This window comes from Euleptes europaea, chromosome 2 (assembly GCF_029931775.1).
Source record: "Euleptes europaea isolate rEulEur1 chromosome 2, rEulEur1.hap1, whole genome shotgun sequence".
Classification (NCBI taxonomy): Eukaryota; Metazoa; Chordata; class Lepidosauria; order Squamata; family Sphaerodactylidae; genus Euleptes; species Euleptes europaea.
The window spans coordinates 32473156-32496156 of record NC_079313.1 but is presented as its reverse complement, the minus strand read 5'-3'; the positions used below and the strand labels follow the sequence as shown (position 1 = coordinate 32496156).

At 42.4% G+C, this 23001-nt stretch overlaps 1 protein-coding gene across 1 annotated transcript; it reads right to left on the bottom strand.

The window, feature by feature from the left end:
* Nucleotides 1-13861: 13861 nt before the first annotated feature.
* On the bottom strand, nucleotides 13862-22653 carry RGS13 (regulator of G protein signaling 13). Its single transcript, XM_056867522.1, has 4 exons — nucleotides 22589-22653; nucleotides 18941-19002; nucleotides 17407-17573; nucleotides 13862-14074 (listed from the first exon to the last, which is right to left on the bottom strand). The coding sequence occupies exons 1-4, from the start codon at nucleotides 22651-22653 to the stop codon at nucleotides 13862-13864; spliced, it is 507 nt and encodes a 168-aa protein (XP_056723500.1).
* Between the last annotated feature and the right edge of the window lie 348 nt (nucleotides 22654-23001).

Here is a 23001-nt window from a genome sequence, read left to right as displayed (position 1 = left end):
TGCAGCAGGAGACGGAAGCCCCTTCTCCACATGCACAGAGGTCTCAATGCTAATTGGCCAGTGAGGAGTTGTTCCTCAAACTTTCCCTCCATCTGTTCCCCTGCTTTTCGCTCAATCTGCTTAATTGTGCAAAATTCAGAAAACTACAAAATTTTACTTTTTCATCTGAGTGGGGCAGGCAAAGCTTCTTTCTGGTTCTGACAGCAGATTTGCTGGATTCCCGTCTAAACACTTTTTAGTGAAGGGGAGAAACTTGCATTGTGTCAATTGGGCAATGTAGAGAGCAGTGCTATCAGGTTATCACAAACCTAGAAAGACCTTCCTGTTCCTTGCATGTGTTAAGAAGGTGCAGGAGGACAGGTGTGCATTACAGATACCTTAAATTACATTCCTCCAAGGTAAACAAATAATGCACGGCTGGTTCTTTGTCTGATAAGATTAGTCCTTGTGATATCAAGTCACCTGGCTTTAAAAAGCAGGATAGAAGAGCTATCAACAGCCATACTGGCTTACAGAAACCAGAATGGACAAGAATTAACAATCGCTAATGGGCACATTTATCTTCCCTCTGGAAAAGAAACTGCTAACTCAAGTAATCTACCATTTCATTATAATAGCTTGATGTACTACTAGATTGTAATCAATCAATGTAGGCCGACAGGCTTGTGGGCAAATATTTAGTTCACTGTATTATACTTGCCTTTTTTTTTGCTGGCAGGGCAATTAACTTGCTTGCTGTATTTCATCTGCATTATTTGATACGGTATTGGATTGAGCAGACTGTACGGTCCTCAATAATCTTAAACCCTTTGTTTGTTTTTTCAGCATGAAAACATTTATTTGATGGGAGTGTTACTGCCTTAAAAAGTCTCCCAAGGTCTAATTCACATAATCAAGCATAGCATATATGTGTTTTTTTTAATGTATTCCAAGTGCTGCATATATTTTACCTTGATATTCTTTACAAGAGAATAGAAGAAGAGAATAGGTTGCTATTCTTTATATTGCAGGGGAGTAGGGAGGGTCAAGCCTGAGAGAACAGGGCTCTACTTAATGACAGAACTAGTGAGGGAATTGTGTGATTTCCAGATCGATGTTCATCTCGGGCAGCAGTTTTAAACTGTGCTCCACAAAACATCTCCTAGTGCTCCGTGAAGAGATTGGAAAGGAAAATACTACTGTCATTCAGTTTACTATATAGGTGCTAGGTGAAAATTAGTGCTCCATGATGAACTTCTCTCCTGAAAAGTGCTCCATGACTCAAAAAGTTTGGGAACCGCTGATCTAGGGGAATGTTTGCAAGGGATGCAAAGTGTTCCTAACTCTTTGTCCCATCTACTGCTTTTCTCTTGCAAAAGTAAACCCTACCGCCTGCATCCCTATTATGTCCACAGAAGCATCGGGTTCAATCTATGTTTGCCAACCCTGGGTTGAAAAATTACTGGGAATTTGAGGGTGGAGCCTGGGGAGGTTGGGATTTGGGGAAGGGTATAATGCCATAGAGTCCATTCCCCAAAGCATCCATTTTTTCCAGGGGAACTGATCTCTGTTGTCTGGAGATTCTCCCTTAAGTGGTAGAGGAAGTCAGCAAATAAAAACCTCCTCCTCCTCCTCCTCCTCCTCCTCCTCCTCCTCCTCCTCCTCCTCCTCCTCCTCCTCCTCCTCCTCCTCCTCCTCCTTCTTCTTCTTCTTCTTCTTCTTCTTCTTCTTCTTCTTCTTCTTCTTCTTCTTCTTCTTCTTCTTCTTGCTGATGCGAAGCCTTTACCACTGCTAAATCTGATGTTAGTGCTCCATATCTGCTATCTTCATCATTGCTTTCGCTTCTCCTTCCATGCCCCCAACAGACAGCCAGGGCTCGGTTGCGCTTTCCCACCCAGGTCCCTCCCCAGGGCACTTGTGCAGCAAGGATGTCGCAAGGCCAGGTGAGGCTGGGGCAATGACGGTGATGAGGGTGGCCAGGCAGCGCCTGCTGCTGCTCCTGGGGGGAGTCACCCTCCTGCTGGGTGGGGGTAGCACCGGTGAGTGAGTGGAACTTCGCCATGCGGGGGCAGGAGGGGACCGGCCGGTGTGTCTTTCCAGGCCGAACCCTTTGGTGCGCTCTAGGGTTGTGAGGGCAGTGCTCCTGGCTCCACTCCAGGTGAGGCACTCGGCTTTGTGTTCAGACCAGCCCCCAGTGGCGGACTGGGTCTAAAAATATTGGTTGCCAGGAGACAAAGGGCAACTATAAGGCTATAATTTAATTTGTATTAATTTTTATTTTTAACATATTGTCTAATGTTTAAGGGGCCCCACTTGCCATCGGGCAAGCTGACACAGTCCGCCACTGCCAGCCCCTTCCCCCCCCCTCGGTCTGGTGTCTCCCCTTCTTCCTCTGGCTGCTTTCCAGGCTGGGCCTGTGAGTGATGATTTTGGTTGCTCTTTTCTGCACCTTCTCAAGCTCTGTAATATCCTTTTTTAGGTGTGGTGACCAGAACTGAACACAGTTTTCCAAGTGTGGTCTCACCATAGATTTGTACAAGGGCAGTGTGATAGCAGCAGTTTTATTCTCTGTTCCTTGTCAAATTATGGCCAGCATGGAATTTTCCTTTTTCACAACAGCCACACGCTGAGTTGACATTTTCATTGAGCTATCCACTACCACCCCAAGATCCCTTTCTTGGTCTGTTGCTGCCAGCACAGATCCCACCAGTGTATATATGAAGTCGGGATTTTTGCCCTAATATGCATCTCTTTACACTTGCTCACATTCAGTCTCATTTGCCATTTTAATGCACATTCCTTCAGTTTGAAGAGATCCTTTTGGAGCTATTCACAGTCCATTTTTGTTTTAACCACCCTAAATAAATTGGTGTAAATCCCAAGCTTTTCCCAGAGATTTAACCCTCCTAACTGTTCCTTTCAATTTCCTTTTTACCAGGCTCCTCATTTTAGAGAAGTTCCTTCTTTTAAAGTCAAATTTAATTGTCTGAGATTTCCCAGGCACTTTCTCACATACATATACAAGTCAAGTCAAGTTTATTGTATAAGGCCATAGGCCATTACAATCTAAAACAGTATAGTAACAGGTTAAAATAGGCAGAACCAGAATCTTTAAAAGAATACAAAAAGTTAAAAAATTTAAATACGCCCAGTCGACTCTAACCAACTTTGCCACCCTTCATAGTTTGCTTTCCCTAATTTTCTTGGCTGCCAGACCATACAGTGCCAATCTTTTGGAAATATACGGGTCCCTATCTGACAACAAATAGATTAATCTGTCAGCATCAGATGACAATTGTGACCTTAAAAGAATGTTTGCTAGAAACTTGTTCCGGGGCTCAGTATATAAAGGGCAGGCCAGGACATAATGGGGGAGATCTTCCACTGAAGCCCCGCATAAACAAATGCGTTGAGCCAGAGGTATTTTTAAAAAATGGCCTGCAAGGAGCTCTGTGGGCATCACATACATATACATTAAATTTGATGCCACTGTGGTTACTATTGTCAGTTAGCTCAACCACATCCACATCCCCCACTAAATCGCTGGCAGCACCACTGAGTATTAAAAATAGTTTGCCTGCCATTAGCGGGCACCTGGTTAGCCTAGTTAGTGGAGCTTTGCCATTGGAAGAAGGGAGCAATTTCAACCCCCTTTCCATTTCCCCTTTCCATTCCCTCTGCAGCTTCCTGACCCTGCATATTCTGTAACTTCTAATGGGTCCTACAATCAGAGGAATATATTTTCTCAGGGTTGGAACGGGCTGCTGTGAGGAAAGCTGGGAAGAGTGAGGATCTTTGTGCGGACCTTGGAGAGTCCTTGCACTGTTTCCAACATATTATGTTAGAAACGGGTTTTTGCTGATGTAAGGTTGAATGCAACTGTATGGTTACCAACTAGCCCTCTACATATACCAATACTTCAGTGCATGTATAGAGGGAGCATGCTCAATCACTTTGGCCATGTCTCTGACTGACTGTGATGTCCGACTCACAAGCATCAAGCTTATATGTGTCAGAAGTATATGTTCTTAGGTTCCTTCCCCATGATCAGGAACACTGCTTTTTCAAATGTGATGTAGTGGTTAAAAGGGGTGGTTTGGAGTGTTGGACTCTAATCTGGAGAACTGGGATTGATTCCCCACTCTTCCATATTAATGGCGGCCGATAATCTGGTGAACTGGGTTGGTTTCCCCACTCCTACACATGAAGCCAGCTGGGTGACCTTAGAGTTCTCTTAGAGCTCTCTCAGCCCCACCTACCTCACAGGGTGTCTGTGTGGGGAGGGGAAGGGAAGGTGATTGTAAGCCAGTTTGATTCTCCCTCAAGTGGTAGAGAAAATCAGCATATAAAAAACAGCTCTTATTACAATCAGGGAACTTAACATGTGTACACTTCATACGTATGTATGTAGGATGAGTATTCCTACACCTGCAGTTTAAAATGGGGCAGTCAAGACATACCCCATGAGACCTCAGGTCCTTCACCACAATACTCACATTATACCAACATCTGACTTTGTCCCATGCAGTGGCCATTGTGTTAAGTGTGCACATAGACATATAAAATGCAGAGAAATCTTTCTTGCATTAGTTGAAAGAAAATTCACACAAGCTAACCTTGATTAATAATAATAGTAGTAGTAGTAGTAGTAATAATAATTAAAATGTATTGCAGTCATAGACCATAAAATATCAAGGTACAAATTCTATGCTACAAATCTAACGACCTAAGCTTGATATTTTTTCCTCTCTGTACAAATTATAACTAGATCGCAAGATCTTTGAATGAGATATCAGTCAATAGTATCTGTGAAGTTGTCCCTGGTGTTCTGGAACAAAATAATATTGACACTATATTTGGTTAGGTTACATAAGCTTATGTGACACTGAATGACTCATGTACTTTGCCAACATTGTGAATGGTGCATCTTAATATTAATATATTTGTTACCTAATCCACAAATTACATTAAGACAAGGAATTGCAGTTAAGCCAATTAAGTAAGCACCTTCCATTTGGTATTATTCCCCAGCTAGGGAAGCGTTTGGACCATTGGATGACAATGGGAGTAAAGGATAAGGGAGGATAAAGCGATTGCTGAAAAACTAAATGAATTCTTCTCATCCGTCTTCACTGTTGAAGATACAGGGCAGATTCCTTCTCCTGAACAGATATTTTGGAGAGGGGAAAATGAGGAACTGAGGCAAATAGTGATAACAAGGCAGGAAGTCCTAGAACGTCTCGACAAACTGCAAACTAACAAGTCACAGGGACCAGACGGTATTCATCCTAGAGTTCTTCAAGAACTCAAATGGGAAACTGCTGAACTTCTAACAAAGATATGTAATATGTCCCTTCAATCAGCCTCTGTACCAGAGGACTGGAGAATGGCCAATGTAACACCCATTTATAAAAGAGGTTCCAGGGGGGACCCAGGAAATTACAGGCCAGTTAGCTTAACGTCTGTTCTGGGTAAATTAGTGGAAAGCATTATTAAAGATAGAATTGTCTTTTTTTTTAAATAAAATTTTTATTTTTTCCAAATCATTATACATTCCATTTCACATATTAAAAAGTATAATTCTTTAACTTCCCCTCTCCCCACCTCTGATCCTTTAATTTACATTGTTTCTCTCTTTGTATTATTTATCTAATTCAATTATAACAGAAACATCCGTATCCAATACATTCGCTCTGAATTACCGTATATACTTGCGTAGAAGCCGAGTTTTTCAGCCCCAAAAAAGGGCTGAAAAAGCCGAACTCGGCTTATACGCAAGTCAATATGGTAGGGGAGGGGAGGGGGGAGGAGGGAGGAGGGAGGAGGGAGGAGTGTAAAGTGATGCATATTGGGGCAAAAAATCCCAACTTCACATATACACTGATGGGATCTGTGCTGGCAGCGACAGACGAAGAAAGGGATCTTGGGGTAGTAGTGGATAGCTCAATGAAGATGTCAACCCAGTGTGCAGCTGCTGTAAAAAAGGCAAATTCCATCCTGGCCATAATTAGATGAGGAATAGAGAATAAAGCTGCTGCTATCATACTGCCCTTGTACAAATCTATGGTGAGACCACACTTGGAATACTGTGTACAGTTCTGGTCACCACACCTAAAAAAGGATATTACAGAGCTTGAGAAGGTGCAGAAAAGAGCAACCAAAATGATGATGGGACTAGAGCAACTGTCCTGTGGGGAGCGGTTAGGACGCTTAGGGCTGTTTAGCTTGAAAAGAAGGCGGCTGAGGGGAGACATGATAGAGGTCTATAAAATTATGCATGGTTTGGAGAGAGTGGACAGGGAGAAGTTTTTCTCCCTCTCCCATAATACTAGAACACGGGGTCATCTGCTAAAGCTGGAGGGCGAGAGATACAGATAAAAGGAAGTATTTTTTCACACAACGCAAAGTTAAATTGTGGAACTCCCTGCCCCAGGATGTGGTGATGGCTGCCAGCTTGGAGGGCTTTAAGAGGGGAGTGGACATATTCATGGAGGAGAGGGGTATTAGTTAGGATGGATACTAGTCATGCTGCATACCTATTCTCTCTAGTATCAGAGGAGCATGCCTATTACTTTGGGTGCGGTGGAACACAGGCAGGATGGTGCTGCTGCACTCGTCTTGTTTGTGGCTTTCTAGAGGCACCTGGTGGGCCACTGTGAGAACACACTGGTGGACTTGATGGGCCTTGGTCTGATCCAGCAGGGCCTTTCTTATGTTCTTATGTTCTTATTAATTGGTAATTGATTGTCAAGTTACCCATGGAGCCTGAGAACAAAATGGGAATAAATCTCCATACTAACTATTTATTGAATGCCTAATTACAGGTTACGTTTTCCTCATATCATCCCCAGGTCCTGGGGATCAAGCCTGCGCTGTGGGTTCTGTGCATGGAACTTTAACTCCCACATGTTTTGGAAGCCAATTCAGATAGGGACTGCAGAGGGTGGCAAGAAGAAGCATAAGCCTCCTCACACACTGTTTTCCTAACCTGAAATGGTGGGGTGGGGTGGGGACTGTGTATGCTGATGGGCTTCCCCAACTCTACGCTTGTTGCCTCGCACTTCAGAGGCATGCTTAGAAAAATGCCTCTGGCTGAAACACAGGAGATAACTTATTCCTTTGAATGGTAAAGAGAAATCTTTTTGGGGTGTAAGAGTGAAATATATTGTATATTTATTACAAGAGGAAAGATGTGTGAACTACAGGTATCAGACATTTGGGGAAGGCTAGGGTCGTTTATGCATGGGAGTTTTACCTGAGGTTCGTTGCTCTCTGGACCCACACTTTCCTGTTGGGAACCTATGCACCAGCACTCTCCAAGCTCAAATCAAGTTCCTGTCCCTGTAAAAAGCTGCTTTGTAATTTGCTTACTTTGTAGAGCTTACTGTGAGAGAAAATTTCTCCCCCCAAACCCAACTGCTCCATAAAAAAGCATTTTAAGAACAAAAAATGGAGCAATTTGAAAGGAGGTGTGTGTGTGTGTGTGTGTGTGTGTGTGTGTGTGTGTGTGTGTGAGAGAGAGAGAGAGAGAGAGAAATCCAAGCCTTGGTTTAAAAAAGCCTTTCTTCTGCTCAGAAAACGCTCCAAGGATGCAGGAAGCATTTGAATCCCCGCCTCTTTACATGCTACTGTGTAACTGGCTGTGAGAGAAACCACAACTTGGGTGTCCCACACTTTGCCTTATGCATGGGGATTTCAAGTGGGCTGAGCTCAGGGGAGAGGGAAGAATCGGGTTGACAGAAGAATGGGAAGTCCTGGGATTTGTGAGGGCTGGCAGCAAGGTCATCTCTAATGGAGGGAAAACTCATGCATAACTCCAAAGAACAACCAAGACAGACCGGGGGCGTCCGTGAGTGAACGTACCCAGCATAAATGACCTAGGTTAGACACACTGCAGTATAATTATAATACTTTTACAAGGTTGTATCCGTTAGGTGCCTGGCATAAGAATATCAAAGGGGAACTGCCTGTAGCAACCTCGAGAGTTTTGTTCTGTACAGCAGCTCTTCATCTAACCGCTGTTAACAGGGGCTCTTGCGTTGGCTGGTAAGATTCCAATGGAAAGCAGGAGTGAACTTGGTGTTCGAGTGCTTTTCCTGACAATGTTTAAATGCACAAGCCTTGGGTCATAAGCTGCAGCTGTTAGCAACCGTGTACTGTGACCTGTCTGACCCCATAGAAGTGATTGCTATTCATCTGCTGATGAGTAAAAGGAGATCCAGTAAGAGGCATACCTCCATATTTCCATTGCAGATCTCTCTTCTGTACAGTGGGGAATAAACAACGTTCTGCTTTAGCCGTTTCCAGACAATGATGTCTCTCTAAATCTCAGCATGAAATTCAGACACGTCTTCCAGCCAGGCTTCTGGTTAATGGATTGCTAAATAGGTGGCACAGGCAGCATTCCTGAACACGTTTGCTAGGGAATAAGCCTTTCTGAACTCTGTGGAACCTTCTCTGGTTTAAACATGCTTTGTATTGGGCTGTTTAAAGGAAGGCAGATGTAACACTCAGGGTGTTTTCTGGAAATTTTACTGATATTTAATTCCCCCTACCAACCACTCCTCTGGTTTGAGCAGAGTTATAAATTGCTACCCTCACTGTGTCTACAGAGTCACTTGAGAGAAGGATATACAAGTCCTTATTTCCATTACACTGGAAATTATTTATTTTGTATAATAATACCCTTTGTGACACGATTAAACCAGACTCTTTCTGATCATTCTGAGAGGGTTTCTGATATAACCAGACATTCTCAGTGTTTTGACTTCGGAGGGAGGGGGGAAATCATCTTAAAAGTTACAGTTCAAATTTGAAAATTTAGGGGGTTACCGCACTTTGTATTCCCAGTGATGTATTAAGAGTTTGAAAATGTTGTAAAAAACATCACTTTAAAAGGGTTTTTGGATACCACGGCTTATAAATGGTTGGAAGACGTCTTCACAGCTAAAGGGGCCAAACAAAGTGCAAACAGTATTTTTTATAACGTTTTAAAACTCTTAATACATCGCTGGAAATACAAGTGCGGTAACAGCCTTACTTCAATATTTGAAATGTTACTCAAATCTGGGGTTGGTTCTACTAGCTGCTTGAATAACAGGGTGACAGATGTCTCTGTCATTTGAGAAACCTTTCGATGGAGATGCCAGGGCAGAACCTGGAACTCAGCCTCTGCTACAGAAATTTGCTAGGAAAGTGGGCTGAATCCCTGGAGGGCTTCTAGCAAGCGGGTGAAAGCCAAGCAAAGTTCTAGCAGTGCTGGCACTGCATGATGATAACAGTAGATGTGGTCCCATATCACCATTAGCTGGGACTGCTCTGCTTAGACGGGCTGGTGCCATAGAATCGTAGAATCTTAGCGTTGGAAGGGACCACCAGGGTCATCTAGTCCAACCCCCTGCACAATGAAGGAAATACACAACTACCTCCCCCCCACACCCCCAGTGACTCCTACTCCATGCCCAGAAGATGGCCAAGATGTCCTCCCTCTCATGATCTGCCTAAGGACATAGAATCAGTATTGCTGACAGATGGCCATCTAGCCTCTGCTTAAAAACTGCCAGGGAAGGAGAGCTTACCACCTCCTGAGGAAGCCTGTTCCATTGAGGAACCACTCTAACTGTTAGAAAATTCTTCCTAATGTTTAGACGGAAACTCTTTTGATTTAATTTCAACCCGTTGGTTCTGGTCCAACCTTCTGGGGCAACAGAAAACAACTCGGCACCATCCTCTATATGACAGCCCTTCAAGTACTTGAAGATGGTTATCATATCACCTCTCAGTCTTCTCCTCTTCAGGCTAAACATGCCCAGCTCCTTCAACCTTTCCTCATAGGACTTGGTCTCCAGATCCCTCACCATCTTTGTTGCTCTCCTCTGGACACGTTCCAGCTTGTCTATATCTTTCTTAAATTGTGGTGCTCCAAACTGAACACAATACTCTAGGTGAGGTCTAACTAGAGCAAAGTAAAGTGATACCATTACTTCGTGTGATCTGGACACTATACTTCTGTTGATACAGCCCAAGATCACATTTGCCTTTTTAGCTAATGCATCACACTGCTGACTCATGTTCAATGTTTGGTCCAACTAAGACCCCAAGATCCTTTTCGCACACACTACTGCTAAGACCAGTCTCCCCATCCTATAATTATGCAATTGATTTTTCCTACCTAAATGCAGAACTTCACATTTGTCTTTGTTGTAGTGCATTTTATTAGTTTTAGCTCAATTCTCCAGCTTGTCAAGATCATCCTGTATCCTGGCTCTGCCTTCTACCGTATTTGCTACCCCTCCCAATTTAGTATCATCTGCAAATTTAATAAGCATCCCTTCTGTTCCTTCATACAAATCATTTATAAAGATGTTGAACAACACAGGGCCCAGGACAGATCCCTGAGGCACACTCCACTAGTCGCTTCTCTCCAAGTGGATGAGGAACCATTAACAAGCACTCTTTGGGTGAGATCTGTCAACCAGTTACAGATCCACCTAACAGTAATAGGATCTAAACCACATTTTCCCAATTTGTCAACAAGAATATTATGGGGAATCTCATCAAAAGGCTTACTGAAATCCCTTATCAAAAGCCTTACTGAAGGGCATAGGAGAGCCTTGGCCATGGCATCGTTGACACCACAGGCTCAGGCTGAGTCCATCAGCCCTTGTGTAGGGGCTGCACAGTTCCTACCCAGCTGGGGGTGGGATGAGAGGAGGCAATGAACTGTCCATCATTCTTGTTGCTAGCTATTTGGATGGCCCAATCCACTCCTGCTGGCATTTAGATCAGTCATTTAGAATAACAATTTTTTATTTATTTATTTAGGGATTCCTGCTAGGCCTGTAAAAGCTGTGCCACATATGACTACAGTGATGAAAAATATTCAGCCAACCTCGTAAAATGTTCCATCCCTTCTATTGGTAGTACATTTATTTCTCCCCTGGCCTTTAGAAGTCATTGTACAAACAAACAAAAAATAAATTGCATAATTTTATAGCGATGCAATCGATCTTTCATAGTTGGGAGGCAAACCCCACAAAGTTATGTAAGTTCATGGGCATAAAATGTGTGTGTAATAGCCAGAAGGGAGAATCCCACAAACAATGATTTAATTGAAAAAGGGATATCCTTTTTGTAGCATACTAATTAGTGTTGTGGGATGATAGCCCTAGATGGTAGGAGGAAAAATGTCACAGTTTCCACAATACTGATTGTCTACAGTCAGAGTGCAAACAGACTTCTCGGAGAATTAACTGAGACATATGTTCTTCTTTGCTGTGCCTGACTAATCAGATATGTAAAGTGACTCATTAAACTAACCTGCATCGCTCTTCTGGCTAAAGTTTAATGAGGTACTTTTGCCCTGTCTTATGAACTCAGAAGTGAAATTGGACATAAAATGAAAAACATTTAAAATAACCGTTAACAAAACCACAGTCGCCCTGGAATTCGATGAAAATGGTTAGATGGTCACATTTTTTTTTAAAAAAAGTTATATTTATTTAGATATATATCCTGCTGTATTTCCCAAAGGAGATGCAAAACAACTTACAACACCATTCTCCCTTTCTCCATTATTTATCCTCACACTCACAACAACCCAGTGAGGTAGGTTAGGCTTAAAGAGTGACAGGCCCAACATACCCATCAGACTAGGATCTAGGAGGCCCAGGTTTGAATCCCCAGCCTAAGTACCATAGAGATACAGTGTTAGTGACAAAAAATATATATATGCAGTGTTAGTGACAAATATATATATATGCAATGTTCATGCAAATAAATATGTCATGTTCAACATTAATGAAAGGGAGGATCAAGATTGTGGTACTTACTTTATTAATACCTCACCTTTCTCACCAGTGGGGACCCAAAGCATCCTCACAACAACCCTGTGAGATAGGCTGAGAGCATGTGACTGGCCCAAGGCCACCCAGTGAACCTTGTTGGGGATTTAAACAAGGATCTCCCAGAGCCTAGTCTAACACTCTAACCACTAGGCAACACTGAAGGCCAGACATTTGCAACTGTGTGTGTCCTTAGGCAATATGAATCAATATTCCAGAGTAAACATGCATAGAATGGCAGGCAGCAAGGATTACCAACCTCAAGTGAGACATGGATTTCTGCTATGTTTACAACCAATCTCCAGACTTAAGAGTTGTTACCGGGGAGTTTTTGAGGGTGAAATGGGTAATTCCTAGAGCATCGTGGCAACGTCATTTCCAGGTACATATCTGGAACTGATGCATATCTGGAATTTAGCATTCAGTTTTCTGGGATGTATGTTTTCATGAAAATTGTGAAGCTGAATTGCCAGTGCAGGTGAAGAACCCCTGCTTGCATCCCAATGCCACACTCTGCACCTTTTTGTGTAAAGGAGGAGGGAATGTTTCCCAGCTCCCCTTCTCCTAGCAGCAACTTGGGTTGCGCTGGCTGGAATCAGTTTGCCAGATGCTGGTTGAAAGGTCTTGTTTGAGTGAAAGAAGCAGTGCCTACATATCAATGGAGTGCTATTTGCTTACAACGTAGAAGAACCTTGCTGGTTGCTGGAGTCTCCCAACTATCAATGTTTAAGCCATTTTAGTGTCCATTATCTACCTAGAGTTTTTTTTTATTCTTCCCTATTCATCTTGAATACTTTTCCTTGTGCAAGATGGCTGATTTTGTCCATGGCATATTCACAAGTTTGTCGTATCTATTTGCTTCACTTCTTATATGTAATAATCCTAAGGAATGGCAGGACTGGTAAATTGTAAAAGAAGATCCAGCATGGTGTAGTGGTTAAGAGTGGAGAACCAGGTTTGAATCCCCACTCCTCCACATGAGCGGCGGACTCTAATCTAGTGAACTGGATTTGTTTCCTCACTCCTACGCATGAAGCCAGCTGGGTGACCTTAGGCTAGTCACAGTTCTCTTTGAGCTCTCTCAGCCTCACCTACCTCACAAGGTGTGTGTTGTAGGGAGAGGAAGGGAAGGAGAAGGTAATCCAGTTTGAGTCTCCTTAAAAGGTAGAGAAAATCAGCATATAAAAACCAATTCTGCTCCTTCTCCTCCTCCTCCTCCTCTGCTTGCCTGGCTATAAATGTATGGTGGAAGCTACTCCAGATTAAGCACTAGCATGAAATGTACTTGGTTTATTCTATCAAATGCTAAAAAGTGTTCAAATTAAAACATGTGTGTTGTTAAAGGAGATGTCTTTTCTCCTTTAAAATCTTTAAAAAGTTGGATGCCTGGTTTTGAAATTGAAACTGAGTGGAGGTTTAAGCCTAAAACCTGCCCTTCTTTCTCTGCACAGCTCTGAGGTAAATTAAGTCTGTCTGCAATTTGAAATTGTTGGATGAAGTAAAGTTCACGAGACTTATTTCATCAGCCCTCGGTTTTCAACTGCATGCGTGAGACACATTCTTTTAGTCTAAATGCAAGATCCAGCCATTATTATCCTACTCAGAAATGTATCGCGACTCTGGAGGGTGCAGAATGCTAGAGTTGACAATTTGAGAAACTCACACTAACAACATTTTAATAAGGCATCCCCAAAAGATGGAAACAGGTACAGTCTAACAGCAGTGATTTATCAGACACAGGTAACAACAACAAGAACAACTCCTGGACAAGTATGGGTGTATGAGCAGAGCTTGAGTAACAGATGAGTGTTCATTCAAATAGATCTGCCATTGGGTTTGTCATGGTTTCAGAATCCAATAAAATACCAAACCTTCCGTTGGCCCTGGTTTTGTATATGATTATTATGCTTCCATTCAATGTAATTCCCATGCAAAATTTACATATGAAAAGAATTTTGTTTGTGTGTCTTCACTTTCTTTGTGTCATCACTTTCTTTGGTCTTTTAAAAGAGATGAGCACACCAGCGTCATCCAAGTTCTCATTCTCTCTCTTCGATAGACACCGATGGCTCCCTCCTTCTGGCTGAGAGACCCCGGACAAGGTTTTGATAGATTTCGGACCCAAGAAACCTGGGGTATGAATCCCGTTCCATATGCAAGTAAACAATTTTCTGAGCTTCATCAAAACATGATGGAGTTGGCTTTTGAATATTCATAATAATAGCTTCTCTTGTTGGACTATCAATATTAATCTGAAAATTAAAATAATGTTCAACATAATTAATATTTCTAGCTTTTTTTGCACCAGAAAGGGTGGTTATAATGCCAAGGAGTCAAGTTCTGAAGGGACGAACTCTGAATAAAAAGTGGGTGATGGCTGGTTCGTGGAAACCGCAACAGCACCTTAAAGATCTTTGTGTAGGCAACTGGGGGTTTAATCAGGGAAACGGAGCAGATTAAGATTTGTTTTTTTACATGTATTCCCATATGCATTGAGATCTGTGTAGAATTACCATTTTCATAATTTATATGGCTTGTTCACGTTTTGGGATATCCATCTGTAAAAGACGTTTTTAGTCTAAGGAACAATGCACTACTGGAAATGAGACCTTTCATGTGAATGGCGTCACAGACCATGAATTTAGCACAGTGAATGAATGGATCAATATATGCTCTATTGATAATTATGTTGCAGTAGGGTCCTCTTTTCAACTCCACATCGCATAGTCAAAGTCATTTTTAGTATTCTGACCAACAAGTACAAAGTCTGGCATGAACTTGCCACTTTTTAATTTTAGGAAATGGGAATTGTAGTTTCTTAAAATTAGAAGATTGCAACATGCAGTGTGACTTATATTTACAGTTACACTGTCTTAAGATTTACTTACTGGGGTGGTGGCAGCAGCTACTTCTGGGGAATTAAGGAACTGAGGAAAGCTGCCATGTGGAAGCCCCATCGCTACTGTGCGTTACCTGCAGCTGCAGCAGCAACTGGGAGACTGCAAAATCCCATCCCTGTGTGGAAGATATCGCAGTCTCCCACTTATAGTCCTCTTCAACTGATAGGTGTGTGACAACTCTTGGAAATATGCCAGTTGAAGAAGACTGTTTCGAGATGACGTCTACAAACAGTGGATCATGTTCTATGTGACTTCTTTTCAAACATTATATGGGACATTACAGATCAAGCATACTGTTCTTTACAAATAAACTTGGAACTAAATGGTATATTAGACTGGAGATCCATGGTAAGATCTCCTGACCGTTTTTTAGCCTAAAAAGCAGCCTTGGAGAAGCCCAGTTTGGTTAACCCTTCCACACAGCACCATTTACCAGTCCAAACTGGAACCCCTTTGTGACTGCATTTTTTAAAAAAAAAATGACACAGCCACCTATCTATAGGGTTGCCAACCCCCAGGTACTTTGGAGAAACAAAGGTATCAAGCTCACAATAGTAATGCAAAAAGTGCTCTATTATTTACAAGTGCAAGCGTCAAAAATATCATGAACATATACAAACATAACACAATGACAATGTGTAGCTGAAAGCTACCCGAAGAAGACAAATGTTTGCAAAAGTAAGTACAATGACTTGTTTGACAACTTTCTTCTTTTAACAGAAAGCAATAATGGAGCCTAGAATCGGGGGAGGCACGCCTCTGCTGGAGCGTTTGCCGGATGTCCGAAGACAGCTTCGTCAGCCAGTGGCCTCAAACTGTTGCTCCTTCATATCCTTTATAAACAATTTTTCAATAGCAATCTTTCTCTTCCATGCACCTTTCTGGCTGCCTGAGTGAAGCTGTGTGGAGAATCTAAGCCCAGCTGGAGGTAATGTTATTTATAACATTTCGGACGGCGAAAGCGTTTAAATCATCCGGCAAACGCTCCAGCAGAGGCGTGCCTCCCCCGATTCTAGGCTCCATTATTGCTTTCTGTTAAAAGAAGAAAGTTGTCAAACAAGTCATTGTACTTACTTTTGCAAACATTTGTCTTCTTCGGGTAGCTTTCAGCTACACATTGTCATTGTGTTATGTTTGTATATGTTCATGATATTTTTGACGCTTGCACTTGTAAATAATAGAGCACTTTTTGCATTACTATTGTGAGCTTGATACCTTTGTTTCTCCACAGTTCGCTGTTGGTATCTGTTCTGTATTTTTGCTTAACCTCCAGGTACTAGCTGGAGATCTCCTCCTGTTACAACTGATCTCCAGCCGATAGACAATCAGTTCATCTGGAGAAAATGGCCATTTTGGCAAATGGAATCTATGGAATTAAAGTCCCTCCCCTCCCCAAACCCCGCCCTCCTCAGGCTCCGCCCCAAAAACCTCCCGCTGGTGGAAAAGAGGGACCTGGCAATCCTACCTATCTACTATAAAGAAGCTGATCAAACTGGATTTCACTCCCTTTGCATTTGCGTAGTTATAGGAGTAAAGCAGCCTTGGAGATATTGGCAGGGGAAACTGACGTGTGTGTGTGTGTGTGTGTGTGGTGTATATCTATTTTTTCTTGTGGCTGCTTTTTAGGGTCCAGGTACACACCAGAGATCTGATCACAGATTTCCAAGGAAGCAGAGTCTGGTCTTTACTTTCTCTACACCAAACCTGGAAGTGGAGCTGCACCTGAAATATGGGAAATATAAACTGATGCGAACATAAACTTGAACAAACTACTTCTTAATTTGGAATGTATACCTGCTCCCCTTTTAACCTGGTTTCCAATACCTGAAATTTAGAAAATGAGAGATGCATGGAAGGCATAGGAAAAGCAGGAAACTCTGAAAGATTGTTTGATTGATACAGTAGAGTACAGTAGACTACAGTAGAGCAAGCTGGGGAAGCATAAACACTATCTTAAGTAGTTTATGCATTGGAGTTTTACCTGAGGTTCATTGCTCACTGAACTCACACTTTCTTGTTGGGAATCTATGCACCAGCAGTCTCCAAGCTCAAATCAAGTCCCTGCCCCTTTAAATGCTGCTTTGTAATTGGCTTACAATTGCTGCATAAAAAAGCATTTTTATGAACAAAAAGACAAAAAAAGGAGCAATCTGAAAAGGAGGGGGGAAGAAATCCAAGCCATGGTTTTAAAAAGCCTTTTCTTCTGCTCAGAAAGAGCTCCAAGGAAGCAGGAAGCGTTTGAATCCCCGTCTCTTTACATGCTGCTTTGTAACTGGCTGTGAAAGAAATCAGGCTTGCGTATCCCGTGCTTTGCCTTATGCGTGGGAATTTCACCCGGGCTGAGCTCAGGGGAGAGGGAAGAATCGGGATAACAGAGGAACGGGAAGTCCCGGGATTTGTGGGAGCTGGCAGCGAGGTCATCTCTAATGAACGGAAAACTCATTCATAACTCCAAGGAACAACTGAGGATGACCGGGGGCAAACGTGAATGAAAGTACTTATGAATAAATAACCTTAGTCACCATTACAGTGGGGGTACATCTTTTGTGTGGATGTACTATAACAAATTTTAACATTGCTTTTGCATATTGTAGTCTACCGATTTAGTTTTAATGGATAATATGCACATCTTTCTCTCTAACCAAAACCGCCATTCCATATTTCTCTCCATAGTTTTAATTTACCTCCCTTGGAGCCTGAGGCTGGATGTAATCCTGAAAAAGTTTCTGTGCCACTGAAATCCTTTTCTTCTGTGATGCGATCTTTTTGAAGCTCTCACAAGCAAGCCAGAACTCAATGTTTTCATCACTGTATTCTGTCTTCAGGTAGGATCTGTAGATTATGCGCCCATCTGAAAAGTGTGCATCGGTTAAAGATTGATCAACACAATTGTCAATATTCTGAATGAAAATGTCCCAAGAAGGGGTCCTAGCCAGATGAACATATGAACACATGAAGCTGCCTTATATTGAATCAGACCCTTGGTCCATCAAAGTCAGTATCGTCTACTCAGACTGGCAGTGGCTCTCCAGGGTCTCAGGTAGAGGTTTTTCACATCACCTATTAGCCTAGTCCCTTTAACTGGAGATGCCGGGGATTGAACCTGGGACCCTCTGCAACCTGGGACCTCCTGCATGCCAAGCAGATGCTCTACCATTGAGCCATGGCCCAGATGTGGCTGCAACTGAATATGAACAGGAATGATGTAGAGTTCCATCCCACATGACCACTGTCCCCTTGTTTCCCCCCCCCCCCGAGTGTTGATTTGTGGCTATACTAAGAGTTTTTATTGCAATTGCAGCACATGCTTTGAGTTGTGATCTGATGTAGCTCCATTTCTGCACTTAATGTGCATTCCAGTATACCATGTTGCACATACTGATAGATCTGCTGGTGGTGGTAAAGCAAAGGGCTTAAGTTACAGCTTCTACAGCCCTTCCAATCTGCTAGATGTTCTGCATCCCTTCATGAGGAGCAGATTAAGTGTCTAGGAAAACCTCCAGCCTACTCTTTCAAGCAGCAGCCTAGAACCATTCCTAGGGAGTAGACCTACAGCTGACAAATAGGACAATGGTTCTTCCAGTGTACATTCATCCCATCACGTGGAACATGGAAAAGGCATTTCTCTTTAATTAGACCATCATTTTCCTACAATGAAACCAAGCGGTGGAGCTAGGGTTGCCAGGTTGCTTAGATTGCCCGCCAATCCAGTGCCCGGCTTGGAAGCTGGGATTGCGTGTGCGCATGGCCACACCGACAGGATTGCATCACTTCCTGTTTAAACCTGGAAGCGCCACATCACAATGGGCCTTTTACCACTCCAACTTCCAGTTTGAGTGGTAAAAGGCCTGTTGCAATGAGGCGCTTCTGGGTGTAAACCGGAAGTGACACAATCATGTTGATGCCACCGCATGCACACAATCCCTGCCTCAGCTCTGCCCCAAAAATCTCCGGCCGAAGCTGAGGGGGAACCTGGCAACCCTAGGTGGAGCACTAGTCACAATGCTGTGGCTATATCCATTCACATATACCCCCATGCTCTTGTTATGTCATAAGTGTGCTCTGGTTATGTCATTGGTGTGGGAACTGATATTGCATGGGCCTAAACTCAGCATTTATCAAACAAATGAACTAGGCTTCAGTATTAACCCAGTTACTTCCCCTCCTCAATCTCTATAACATTTTAGTGCTCTAGTCACTAATCATGTGACTACTTACGTTTAGTAGCCATCAGCTTTTCAAAAGACTGGGACCATTGTAGCACTTCCTCCAGACACATTCTTTGAGAAATAAGAGAAATAATTATCATGACTTTAGAATGACAGGTCAATCTTTCCCCCCCACAACTAAGAATACAAAATCTCAGTTGAATGGTGCTGAAGATCTGTGGTTTCTATTATATGAGAAGTATCAAAATGACCACCCTAATTCTAAAAATGAGCAAACAAACAACCCCACACACACTACTTAATATTGACTAACACAACTGATGTTGATATTCTTTAGTAAAATCACTGTATGGGCACTTTGCAAAGAAGGAAAAACAGGGATTCTCCCAGAATTCTGCTCACCTGAATTTCTTTAAACAGTTTGGATGTCTGAATGATGCAATCTTGTTCCTGAAACAGAACTAGTGCATTAAGAAACCTCTGTTGTTCCACTTTTTAATCCAAAATTTTGTGGAGTGCTGTGCATTGGATCATTTACATCTCCCTCCTCTTTGTTATGCATATAAAGACTGATAACACATTGCAAAAAAGCAATCTTGATGTATGTATGGTGCTATTGAGATTCATTTGTGTGGAGTTTTACAAGTGCACAGGAAGGCATCTGCACATTAGTCAAACATTGTGCACAGATGAATCTTGATGGAGTCATATGTATCACTGAATCACAATTTCTGCCTTGCAGTGTGTTATCACAATGCATATGTTCCTTAAAAGTTGCACATGAACTGAAGGACCCGAAAAAGTGCTGCAAACTATGCAGGCTCCAATTTTGGAATTAATTTGAGAAATTTTCCTAGTTATAAATGAGAATTAAGGAGGAGGAGAATCGGCACATAGTGGATTTTGTAGAGCAATAAAAGACAGTTAATGTCCCTAAGAAAGAGATGTTGCTGTTATCATTTCTGTACTACTTTCTCAGAGGAAACTAAATACTGCAAGTAAAGACTGCTCTGTGCTTCTCATTAATTAGGAAAAAGGGAAATGGCATAACTAGATATTTCACATTAAAAGTAATGCAGCAGATTAGCCATTACAGGTGCCCTTGTATCACACTCCACACTGAAAGGTAAAGGGTGGCTTCCTTCATCCATTCTTGGCTTCACATCAGTTAACAAATGCTTACCAAAGTCCTGTAATTATTATTCAGTTTAGTATTATAATCCATTCTTGATTAAAAACAAAATTGGCCTTCACACGCCTGGCCCAAACAAAAGCTTTAGAAACCTGCCTGCCCCAACAGCTGTTTGCAGGATTTTAGAGTCTAGTCTCTTTCTAATCATCTCTATTATCGCAATGGAACATTGGTGGCTTATGCTACTAAAGCCCCTAGGTCTGGACTGTATTTTTTGTTAGCAAATAAGAAGATTATCTTGTTGACGGAAGCATTCCAGGTGGTGGTTGTTTGGAGTCTTGAGCCTGCATGTTTCTGCGGGTGCTTTTTGCAACACCTTTGGAACCTGGAGTTCTAGAATTGCAACAGATCTCTAGACTACAGAGATCAGTCCCCCTGGAGAAAATGGCTGCTTTGTAGGGCAGACTGTATATAATTATATTGCTGAGGTTCCTCTCCTCCCCATACCCTGCCCTCCCCAAGCTCCACCCACTCAAATCTCCAGGAATTTCCCAACCCAGAGCCGGCAAACCTACCAACAACTCCATGTGGTGTCACTTTGCTCTGGGGTTACCAACCTCCAGGTGGTAGCTGGAGATCTCCCGCTATTAAAACTGATTCCCTGCATAGAGTAGGGGTCACTGGGGGTGTGAGGGGGGAGGTAGTTGTGAATTTCCTGCATTGTTCAGGGGGTTGGACTAAATGACCCTGGTGGTCCTTTCCAACTCTATGATTCTATGATAGAGATTAGTTCACCTGGAGAAAATGGCTGCTTTGGCTCCACCCCAAAAATCTCCAGGTATTTCCCAACCCGGAGCTGGCAACCCTACTTTGCTCTAGTGTGAAATGAGTACCCAGTTTGCTGGAGGTAAAAGGAAGATGACTGGGGAAGGCACTGGCAAACCACCCCGTAAACAAAGTCTGCCTAGTAAACGTTGGGATGTGACATCACCCCATGGGTCAGGAATGACCAGGTGCTTGCACAGGGGACCTTTACCTTTACCTTTTTACTTGTTCATTTGGTCACCAGGATCCAAGAGATTTTACTTTGGTATAATATTTGATGGAATGCATCAAATATTCAAAACATTCTTGTGACATAGTAGTATAGAGGTTAGGGTATTGGACTAAATTCTGAGAGACCCAAATTCTGAGCTCCTACATGTTGTCTGTGCCGCAACTGAGCCCACAGGCAAAGTAAACTGTCTGGCTCCTGTCAGTAGTATTGATATGGCAAACAAGGGTTCGTGGGGGGAGAGAGAGATCTGAGATCAATATTTCAAGAAAACAGTTTATTTGCAGCTGCTGACTCAGAGGCCCTAATGGGCAGAAATCTCTGAGCCCCGATCATACTGAGGAAGGGATATTTATCCAAATTCAAGATATGACAACCCATCAACATTCAGGGTAGGCTGATAGCACTCCAGACATAGAGGCGGCGCAGTACAGTTCAGTTCTATCCAGTTTCTCCTATCAATGTTTATAGTTCACTCTGACTCTCCATGACTCTTAACCCACTTCCTTAGCACACAGACATACAGGGATATTCTGCCCAGCAACAAGCTATTCCCTGGCTGTCCTAATACATTTTACAGAAAGGAAAAGAGATTATTACAAATTGCTAAATCAGTGGATCTTCCATAGTCAGGGGAAGTCTACCTGCTGTCACAGTATCATCCCGAGAAGGTAGGCACTGGACGTGCTGATAGCCAAAAATGAACTTCTCTTTGCCGGGGGTAATGTGATAATATTCACAATATGGTAGAGGCAAAGGAATGTGTATCCAAGGTATTTCTTTATCACATTTCACCCTGAGGCTTCTTCAGACTAACACCTTCTGTGGACCAGAAAGAGCAATCCATCGCTTTGATTTATAAAATACCTAGAAAGGGTTCTTCTTTGAAACTGAACACTGACAAAATATGCATTGATCCTGGAAACAGTATCTTCCATGTCATATGTTAGTTGGTGTTTTTCTTATTACATATTCATATTAATTACATATTTTCTTATTACATATTACACATACATATTAATCAAGTAAAGTGTCCTGATAGTCACTGGAGTGACTGAGAATCTTAGGGGAGATTAGAGGGAGTAATTGAGAAGGAGAGGATGGTCAAAAGCTGGAATGTAACTTCCATATGAAAGGCTGTGTATGCTGGAATGTCTCTTGCTTGGGGTTCATAGGGGTGGGAGCTGCACCCGTTGTGCAATTTTTTGTTGTTTTCTTAAAAACATCTGGTTAGTCACTGTAGAAAATGGAATACCGAACTTCATGGGTGCAAAGGTCATCGTTTGCTTGGGGCACCAAAAAACCTTGAGCCAGTATGGTTGGGTCACCCTACCAAATAAATTTGGACTTGTGGATCACCATACCAAAAAGGTTGGGAACCACTGGTATAGATCTTCCTGAGATAGACTTTGGGGGGACTTGAAGACTTGCATTGACCTGAAGAGGTTCATTCTAACACTGAGTTATTTTGTTCTATAAATCATGTTGGTTTCAGATTGCATCGTACTTACTTAGAAGCGATTCCACTTGTGCCATCTCGGAATAAGTTACAAAGCCAACAGATGCTGGGACTCATTATCCTAGGTGAAGAAAACAAACATGTTGAAGCACTTGATGTATTCTTCAACATAAAAAAGGTGTTCTGCAGCTTTTTACAGTATTTTAAATGTGGAAAAGCTGCCTGTGAACAGGGACAATTAGCTAGTATCTGTGTCATTGTCAATGCGCCCCACTCTCTGGAGCAGTTGATTAGAAATATTTGAGTTTTTAAAAAAAATGAAAGATAAATACATCCTTAAACTGAAAGACGAAAGCTACAACTGCTGAGTTTGGATAGATGGAATGTTATAATCATATTTTAGAAGGAAATATCATTATTACAGATATGGCCTTGATATTTCTGGCGCTCCAAATCTTGAATTTA

Coding starts and splice junctions, on each gene's coding strand:
- RGS13 (XM_056867522.1), bottom strand. CDS start 22,653: ATGAGTCCCAGCATCTGTTGGCTTTGTAACTTATTCCGAGATGGCACA. Junction 17,574..18,940: donor AAAGCTGATGGCTACTAAAC/GTAAGTAGTCAC, acceptor CACACTTTTCAG/ATGGGCGCATAATCTACAGA. Junction 14,075..17,406: donor AGCCTCAGGCTCCAAGGGAG/GTAAATTAAAAC, acceptor TTTAATTTTCAG/ATTAATATTGATAGTCCAAC.